The 10,349-nt window shown below is 47.7% G+C and overlaps 1 protein-coding gene across 2 annotated transcripts in view; it reads right to left on the bottom strand.

The window, feature by feature from the left end:
• LOC118773507 (fibronectin type III domain-containing protein 3B-like) overlaps positions 1-10,349 on the bottom strand; it is a 130,874-nt gene that overhangs the window by 13,817 nt on the left and 106,708 nt on the right. For both annotated transcript variants that reach the window (XM_036522465.1, XM_036522467.1), the window contains 2 exons: positions 6,685-6,900; positions 617-783 (listed from right to left, as the gene is read on the bottom strand). In XM_036522465.1, coding sequence (XP_036378358.1) covers positions 617-783; positions 6,685-6,900 — 383 coding nt within the window. The remainder of the gene's footprint in view (positions 1-616; positions 784-6,684; positions 6,901-10,349) is intronic.

Genomic DNA, 10,349 nt, shown 5'->3' with positions numbered 1-10,349 from the left:
ATGCACATCAATCAAGTACATACCACTCATAACACTGGGTATACTTTGGGGGTACAGCTACATATAAAACCTGCAGACAAAACCCTTTTAATCATCTAATTTTTCTTATTTAAATAAAAAGTAATTATAACATAATATCTAGGTAAAGGAAAACAGATCATTCCTAAGTCAATAACTAATTCTTGACATTTTGACAGTCAGAACTCGCTCTGAGAGATTACAGTGAGAGATTATGGAGGTGACTATAATGGCCTTACTATCAGTAATCTATGCAGTGAAACATGGGGACAATCCACAGTGGACTGCCACAGTGTGGGGGTTTCTATGGGTGACAGCGCATGGAGTTGACTGTCATAACGTGGGGGTTGCTAGGGGTGACAGCGTACAGAGTTGACTGTCACAGCGTCGGGGTTTCTAGGGGTGACAGCTTACAGAGTTGACTGTCATAGTGTGTGTGTTGCTATGGGTGACAGCTTACAGAGTTGACTGTCACAGTGTGGGGGTTGCTATGGGTGACAGCATACGGAGTTGAATGTCACAGTGCGGGGATTGCTATCGGTGACAGCGTACATAGTTGACTGTCACAGTGTGTGTGTTGCTATGGGTGAGAGCGTACCTTTGAGGGCGGGCGGCACAGACTTGGTGGTGTTGAAGGTGTAGACGCTGGAGAAGGGCCCCTCTCCTGCCTGGCCCACCGCCTGTATTCTGAAGCTGTAGCTGCTGGATTCTGCCAGCCGCTGTACCTTGTAGGTGTGGCTTGGCCCTCGGTAGATCGTCACGAACCTGGAACAGCGTCACAGAGGCAAAGCAGAGCAACGTGTTACCACAGTAACCCCTGTAGACCTCTGCACAATTTGGGGATTTGAGAGCGTTGGAGTGTGGCAGCGCCTCCTAATTGCAGACCTCAGTATGGTCACAGAAGGATGCTAAGAGTGTGACATCAGCACTGCATAGCCCCACACATCCCAGGCCACACCCTCACATTTGCCTATACACTACTTTTGTTCAGCATTCACTTAATGCATTACTCTATCACTACTAGAGGAGGGTAGAGAAAAAGGCATTCATGTGTGCATTAATGCTACTAAAACACTGGTTTTTTATTTGCTTTAGTTTCCTGAATGTATCTGCTACTAATAATAAGCAATGACTGTACTTGGAAATTAGCCACGCCATGCTGACCGAGGCCAAGTGAAGCCCACCCTAACCCTGCAGCATGAGGCTGGCTATCCCCACCCACTGTGAAAGCCTGATTACTCCTGGCTAATGATAACGGCTCAGACTCAATCTAATGATGTCACAATGCCTGCAGCTTCCCTCCAATGAGGATCTCACCAGAGTGTGCTGCCCATCTGTGGGCTCTATGTTGCCCTCTTTGGTGAATAAGCAGTATTGCGCTGTAGGGGTGAAGGACCATGTATCAGAGGCCTTTGTGGGAAGATTATGGCTTCCACTAACATATGCCCCTTGGAACTATGATTTTAAGACGTGCAACCATGCTGGTGGCAAGAAGAGCTGCAAAGCCCCAGGCAAAAAGGTTGAACTTCAAAAAAAACTAACAGACACACGCTTTTTCTTTGGTCCCGCTCTCATGGGCCAGCATATAACAGCAACACAGACCAGCTCAATCTACCTACCCCATTTCAAACAGATTTTTGTGACAAATTTTAAAAAACGAAGGAAAACACATTCTGAATTAAGCCGACTGTAACATGTAATCGCTAGCATATGAGCAGACTGCAGTTGTTTGAATGGGATGATCTCTCAATTCCCACTTTAAAAGGCCAGAGCGAAATGGAGCAGGAAGGCAGAAAATTGCCATAATGGGTCGTCCGAGGAGTGCAACGTTGCCATGGTGTTCATGAGGAGAGGAGACCTGGATTCTGGATTCAATCAGCATTTGTCCTAAATTTTCAACTCACATGCAAGAGTTAGTCTTTTCTTCATAAACACAGTTCTGTGGACTCAGTAACCACTGCAAACAGTAAAAAGGATTGTGTCTGTATTGGAAAAAGAAACCTAGGCATGTATCTGTCAGTCAAAGTAAAAGGTAAACTGTGATCAAATCAGGCTCGAGTCTGAGGTCATGTTGAGGGAGGGAAAAGCCTGGCTGAATCTGATCAGAAGAGGAGAGAAGCAGAGCAGTGGCTCCCAGGTAGCTCAGTGGTTAAGGTGCTTGTCTTTAGTGCAAGCTGAGTCCAATGGCCCGGGTTCGATTCTAGCCACATCATTTGCCAACAATGGCGGGAAGTGCACAGTGGCAGGACAAACTGGCGTTATTTCATGGGGATAGGGGTGGGAAGCTGGCCAGAGGTATATTACAGAGTGTATATATAGAGTAGTCTATATATATATAGTAGTCTATATATATATATATAGTAGTCTATATATATAGTCTATAGTAGTAGCGGGTAAGGAACACGACTCGTAACCGAAAGGTTGCCGGTTGGATTTCCCGCTTGGGCACTGCTGCTGTACCCTTGGTCAAGGTACGTAACCCACAATTGCCTCAGTAAATATCCAGCTGTATTAGTGGATAAGATTGCAAAGTGGATAACATTGTTAAAAAAAAAAAAAAAACTGCAACCTATGTAAGTCCGTCTGGATATGAGTGTCTGCTAAATGCCAATAACGCAATGTAATATTATCATGGGTCTCATTACTTTCAGCCAGCGCCTATTCTCCAATAAGCACCAGCTCTGCGGTAGTGTGCTGTGGGGAATAAATAGCTGTCAGCTGCATGCAAGTGTATCAGAGAACAGCAATCCTTTCGCTCAAGCATTCCTGAGCGAGTGTGGATTTCGTCACTGTGAGACGAGCCTAGCATACAATAGGTTGCATAAATGGCAGAGAAAAAAAGACACCAAGAAATGAGAGCAGCGCAGCTATCTAGGGTTCAGCAGGTTTCATTTAAAAGTATTAGATCAGGGAACACCAGCATGAGATCTGATTCTCTCATGAAACAACACCAATAAGCAGGACTGAGAGAAACACCGGGGGCAAGAGCCAAACAATCCTCCAGTACTCGCACTCACACAGCCAGCAGGTGCGTGCAGTGAAAACACTCACAGCCAGGGTTCTGCTGGCCAAACATTGGCACAATATTTTTTAACATGTTATTGCAGCAGCCGGTTTAAGTTGGACTTTGGCTGACCCCTGTCCTTTCAGACTTTTTTTTTTTTTTTTTTTTTTTTGAAAGAATTTGAAAGTGAGAAATTTCACTTATAACAACTAATTGTGTGAGAGCAATCAAAAAGGAAGCTGCAATCTCAAAAAATACATTCAGTCGACCTGGGGGAAGCATCTCGTACCCGATGTGATGCAATTTAGGCCCAATTATGCCATTAACGTGGATTAGAAAGCCTCTCATTGCACCATCATTCAATTAAAACGAGGCCATGCACCTGCACACGGGTGGAAATTACCGCCGATGCTTTATCGGTTAACCGGTACAGCACCGCACCGGCTGTAAGGGGAAAGGCTAATAGGCAGTGTGCCGATACCCAGCTCGGTCGCCAGCCTCGGTGCCTGACACCCCATGTGACTTAACCAACGTTGCGATGTTTGGGTGAGAGACCCGGGTTTCCCTGGGTGTTCACTTCACAGGCCATTTGCTGTTTCACAGCTTGTGCTGGGCTAAATGCCGGCTAAATGCTGGCTAAATGCCGGCTAAATTGGAGCTGCATGGTGGCCCTCCCGTGAGATGAGGTGTACTGCTAATGCCCATCTGAGGGGTAGGAAGAGATGTTACAGCCCATCAGCAGCAGATGGCAGCTGATTTACCGCTCTGTCACATTTCTGCGATGTGCCACTGTAAAAACCTCTTAATCTGTCTGTCACAGGCTCTCCCTGTGTGCCTGTCTGTCCCTCTCTCAGCATCCTTCTGTCTTTCTCTCAATCTGTCTGCATCTGCCTGTCTCTCTCATTTTCTCCTCTATCTCACTCTGTATCCTTCTCTCTTTCTCCGCCTTGTCTTCTTTGTCTCTCATCTGTCTCTGTTGGTTTATCCTTCTCCCAGAATCTATGTATGTCTGTCTGTCTGTCTGTCTCTCTTGGCCTGTTCTTCTCTGTCTTTCTCTCAAAGTGTCTTAAATAGACTGTCTCAAAATGTCTTTCTCTGTCTTTCTCTCTCTCCGTCCCTCTCTGTCTCTCTCTGCCTGTCCTTCTCTCCGTCTCTCCCTCTCTAAGCACATTTGTCTGTCCCCTCTCCCTCTTCTTGCAGCTGATATCCTGTCATTCCTATATTCCTTCCCTCCATTTCTGAAACTCCAGGCTGTTTTTGCGGCTACAGGGTGGGAATGAAAGTCATAAATAAATCATTGAATTAATTCATTAAGTAGAACAGCTTTTAATAGCACAGATGATGGAAGCTGCACTCCATTATGAGAGTGGCGGCCAAAAAAAAAAAAAAAAAAACTTTTTCCCGCTTACAGCCAGACAGTAAATTTACCGATGATATGCATTAACACAGGCTAATGGGCATACACGACATGCCTGTCATCCATCTTTAGCGTGTCTGGGGACCTGGGGGGGGGTTTGTAGCTGGAGGTCAGCCAGGGGGAGAAGGGACAGATACTCCATATCTGCTCTTCCACTGCAACTGGTAACCGAACTGTTCTGCTGCAGTACTTCCACGATCTGGTTTTAATGCTGAATCTGTTTAGCAGTCTGTGGCACTGCAAGGTAAGGTAGAGCCACTACCACAACAGTGGGTGAGTGAATCTGCTGATTCAAAAGCAGCGGGATGGTGTGATTTATACAAAAGCAAACCCTGTGGGTTTTACACTAAACACTGAAGGCTATGGTCCTGAGCTTCCAGGGGTCTGCACAATCTTCAAAATATGACCCTGAAAAACACTGTTCTGGGGAATGGAGGGTGTGATCATGGTTACCGGAGAAATATGTGGTCTAACGCACTTCCTTATCATATTTAATATCCACACCTGGGTGTAAGCATCAAAGCAAACAGTTCATCCACCTTAAGGCCGATCTACCCTGGAAATGTACAAAGCAGAACCGGTTCCAAGGGCTTTGTTATCCATCTGTCTGTCCTGATACTAACACCATGTGGTTGTGGGTTCGAGGCCCATCAGAACTGCACTCAGGACCTTGATGGCGATGGCATTGGCCACTGCCCTGCTGCTGGGCCCTGCCAGCCGCCCTGGTCTGGGGGGTGGGGGGGAGTGAGTCGTGCAGGGTTTGAGGTCAGGGGGGTTGCTGAGCATTCATCAATTAAGCGGCCAGCGCCGGTGGAACCGGGGGCTCGGGACCCGACAGCGGACCGGCAAGCGTCCACTTAGCCACGGAGCCGCAGTCGATGTATGAGTGCCGCCCTCTTTTTCCAGCTCGTTAAGATGCAGGTTGTGACGACCTTTTTCCCTCCCGTTCCATTTCAGACCGCGCAGACGGGCAGCACACAGTCATCAGGCCCTAATGGAGCGGCAGACAGAACCCTTTTTTTTTTAAAACACCCTGCTAGCATAAAAAGGACACTCTGCCTCCAAGCTGCAGAGGAAGGTAAATAAGTACAAACTAAAGAGTTTTACCAAGAACTCTGCCATTAAGGATGGCCATTTACATGAAGCAGACCTGTAAACAGTGAACTATTCCCTGCATAAGAATGCTGGCACACTGGCAGCGATCACTTCACAAAGCTGCAGCTTTGTCCAAGCAAAGGACAGAGCCAGCCTTTAAAATACAGTGTTATCACAGAGCAATGTAACAGGGTTGCATGTGAAGTATAGTAAACCTAGTGTGCAATACAGCGGTGTTGAGTATAGTAGCCTCACTGTGTAGTATAGTGGTGTGGAGTATAGAAACACTGCACAGTATAGTGGTGTGGAGTATGATCATTCTGATGTGCAACACGGTGGTGTGGAGTACAGTAAACCTGTTATGTAGTACAGTACTGTGAAGTATGATAATCCTGTTGTGTAGCGTAGTGATGTGGAATGCCGTAATTCTGCAGTGCAGTATCATGGTGGGGAGTGTGGTAACCCTCCTGTGTAGTTTTGTGGTGTAGAATGTAGTAATATTGCAGTATAGTATACTGGTGTGGAGTACTGTAACCCTGCTGTATAGTAGTGTGGTGTTGAGTATGGTAACCCTGCTGTGTAGTAGTGTGATGTTGAGCATGGTAACCCTACTGTATAGCATTGGTGTGGAGTGTAATATCCTTGCCGCGTTGTATTGTAGTGTGGAGTGTAGTAACCCTGCTATGTAGTATAGTGGTGTTTAGTATGGCAATCCTATTGTGTAGTAACAATGTGAAAAATAATATCTATGCCACATAGAGGTTAAGTGTACAGTATCCACTTTATGCAGTCTTGTGGTGTGGATTATAGTAATTGTGCTGTGTAGTAGCGTGGTGTTGACTATGGTAACCCAAGCTGTGTAGTATAGTGGTGTGGAATGAAGTAACCCAAGCTGTGTAGTATAGTGGTGTGGAATGTAGTAACCCAAGCTGTGTAGTATAGTGGTGTGGAATGTAGTAACCCAAGCTGTGTAGTATAGTGGTGTGGAGTATAGTAATCCTACTGTATAGTAATGCTGGGGAGTGAAATACCCTTGCTGTGTAGTATAGTGGTGTGGGGTATAATACCCACACCGTGTAGTATATTGGTTTGGAGTATAGGATCCCTGTGGTGTAGTGTATCAGGGTGCAGTGAGCTCTCCTGCCCTCACCTCTGGTTCCTGTCCTCCATCTGCAGAGTGTACGCCATGTCTTCGCTGAGCAGCACCTTAGAGCCGCTGTTCTCGCCCCACCTGAGTTTCAGGCTCTGGGGTCCGGAGGACGCACAGTCGAGCTGGGGGGGCGCCGGGGGCAGCGGCCGGGTCCGAACCTGCAGCGCCGGAGAGAAGGGCCCAGCGCCGATCCGGTTCACGGCTTGGATCCGCAGGCTGCAGGACACAGGAGATAAACAGCTTCTGTTGCACGTACCATACGTTGCGCAAAATGTCAAACGACACAAAAACACCACAAGGGACACCAGACTTAGCAGCAAGCAGCTCTTTATCTGAAAGAAATCTGTACGGCAGTAATTACCCTGTAGGTGGATTTCAACACAAGATGGCATTTAATTCACTCTGAGATAACAGCCTGTTTACATGCCAATTATCTCCCTGTGCATGATAAGAGAGGAGAGAAAGCAGGCTGCCTATTTCAGTCAGCGCGGCAGTCTGATGGTTAAAAACGGAGCCTTGAAGTGCACCCACGAGCACATGCGGTAGTCTAACAGAACAGCGCTGCAGAGAGAGTGTCACCTGAAACAACAGCGCCTTCAGATTCAGCAACAGGCTGCAGTATCTGCGCTGCGCACACCTTTCAGACCTCACTAAAGCTGCCAGGGCTCCTCAAGAGATGAAGGTGAAGTACAGGCGACGGAGGTGAAGAACAGGTGACGGAGGTGAAGAACAGGTGACAGGACAGCAGTGCAGCACAGTGGTAAGGAGCAGGGATCGCAACCAAAAGGTTGTGGGTTCGATTCCCTGCTGGGGCACTGCTGCTGTACCCTTAGGCAAGGTACCTAACCCACAATTGCCTCAGTAAATATCCAGCTGTATAAATGGATAACATGTAAACATTGTAACCTATGTAATTCTCTCTGGATATGAGCGTCTACTAAAAGACAATAGTGTTGTTTGTAATGTCACTTCAATATTACCAGTGTCACTGTCCATTTAAGGATGGAACCTCCTTTAGGTCTAATAACTTTAAGTTAAACAATGGAATGATTTATTCTTTGTCCTTAATCTAAAATTTTAAATTGCTTATTTCAGAGACACTCAGAGATACATACTGTGCTGGGCGTCCACCCTGTGATTTCTGAGTTATCCGTTCACACTGAAGGAAAGGCAGCACTGCACTGATTACATACACCACACCTGGCCACGCTTTCACTCCCTTTCCCTGATTACATACACCACACCTGGCCACGCGTTCACTCCCTTTCCCTGATTACAGACGCCACACCTGGCCACGCTTTCACTCCCTTTCCCTGATTACATACGCCACACCTGGCCACGCTTTCACTCCCTTTCCCTGATTACATACGCCACACCTGGCCACGCTTTCACTCCCTTTCCCTGATTACATACACCACACCTGGCCACGCTTTCACTCCCTTTCCCTGATTACATACACCACACCTGGCCACGCTTTCTCTCCCTTTCCCTGATTACATACACCACACCTGGCCACGCTTTCACTCCCTTTCCCTGATTACATACACCACACCTGGCCACGCTTTCACTCCCTTTCCCTGATTACATACACCACACCTGGCCACGCTTTCTCTCCCTTTCCCTGATTACATACACCACACCTGGCCACGCTTTCACTCCCTTTCCCTGATTACATACACCACACCTGGCCACGCTTTCACTCCCTTTCCCTGATTACATACGCCACACCTGGCCACGCTTTCACTCCCTTTCCCTGATTACATACGCCACACCTGGCCACGCGTTCACTCCCTTTCCCTGATTACAGACACCACACCTGGCCACGCTTTCACTCCCTTTCCCTGATTACATACGCCACACCTGGCCACGCTTTCACTCCCTTTCCCTGATTACATACACCACACCTGGCCACGCTTTCACTCCCTTTCCCTGATTACATACACCACACCTGGCCACGCTTTCACTCCCTTTCCCTGATTACATACGCCACACCTGGCCACGCGTTCACTCCCTTTCCCTGATTACAGACACCACACCTGGCCACGCTTTCACTCCCTTTCCCTGATTACATACGCCACACCTGGCCACGCTTTCACTCCCTTTCCCTGATTACATACGCCACACCTGGCCACGCTTTCACTCCCTTTCCCTGATTACATACACCACACCTGGCCACGCTTTCACTCCCTTTCCCTGATTACATACACCACACCTGGCCACGCTTTCTCTCCCTTTCCCTGATTACATACACCACACCTGGCCACGCTTTCACTCCCTTTCCCTGATTACATACACCACACCTGGCCACGCTTTCACTCCCTTTCCCTGATTACATACACCACACCTGGCCACGCTTTCTCTCCCTTTCCCTGATTACATACACCACACCTGGCCACGCTTTCACTCCCTTTCCCTGATTACATACACCACACCTGGCCACGCTTTCACTCCCTTTCCCTGATTACATACACCACACCTGGCCACGCTTTCACTCCCTTTCCCTGATTACATACACCACACCTGGCCACGCTTTCACTCCCTTTCCCTGATTACATACACCACACCTGGCCACGCGTTCACTCCCTTTCCCTGATTACATACACCACACCTGGCCACGCTTTCACTCACTTTCCCTGATTACATACACCACACCTGGCCACGCTTTCACTCCCTTTCCCTGAGTTTGTGAGCCCATGAAGAGCTGCAGAGAAATGCTGCTGAATGAAGTTTCAGCCCTGGTACAGGCTCGGTGCCAGGAGAGAGCACAGAGAGGTGGAACTGCAATCCACAGGAGGGCACAAAAAGTCATATCTTAAAAAAAAAATAATGCAATAAATACTACACAGACATCACAATATAAGGAGACAACTGGGGGTGCACCAAGGTCCGTCTGAGTGTGCAATGCACCCCTAAGTACCCCCACAGCGCCAGGCCTGCCTTGATAGCTCCGGCTCGTTTGTGGGGCAGACACCGTGGATGGGATTCACCCTGTTCGCCGTATGGAACGTCCTCTATGACGCGCTGCCCTGTTTGTGAACACCTTGTTCACCCAGCACTGTTTTGACTGCATCCTTCTGGCTCCTGTTTTTTTTTTCCCCATTTTGTTTTTTTTTCCCCCCCTCATTCCTGTCATGTGATCATTATTCAGCTCGCTGCCTCCGACGCCGTGTGTCAAGGTGATAAGGACCTCGAGCAAATCCAGCGTTATCAAAGTCGCTGTTTACAAACAGAGAGAGTCGGGGGGGGGGGGGGGGAGAGAAGGGAGGGAACGAGAGACAGAGGGAGGGAATGAGGGAAAGAAAGATGCTGCATGCATTTACCAGAACAGAAGCATTAATAGCTGGCACCATTATCAGTCTCGTAGTCATTAATAGTCAGACACTAGTGTAGTACATACATACATACGGCATACTGCACATAAGCCATGCTTCTGTCTGATTCAAAAAATAATTCTGCACTATTCAGAAAACACACAGCAGCAGATGGTAGGGGGGAGCAGAGAAAGAAAGGGAGAGAGAGAGAGAGAGAAAGACAGAGTTTGCAGCCTGTTTTGGCAGTACTCTTCACTGTAAAGTCATGCCAATAAAGCACAATTTGAATATAAATTTGAATTTGAATTTAAGCACCTGGCTCAGGGGCTTGGCAGCTGTGTCATGCCCAGGATT

This window comes from Megalops cyprinoides, chromosome 2 (genome assembly GCF_013368585.1).
Source record: "Megalops cyprinoides isolate fMegCyp1 chromosome 2, fMegCyp1.pri, whole genome shotgun sequence".
NCBI classification, from domain to species: Eukaryota; Metazoa; Chordata; class Actinopteri; order Elopiformes; family Megalopidae; genus Megalops; species Megalops cyprinoides.
The sequence above is the reverse complement of the archived record's forward strand: the minus strand, read 5'-3'. Positions and strand labels throughout refer to the sequence as shown.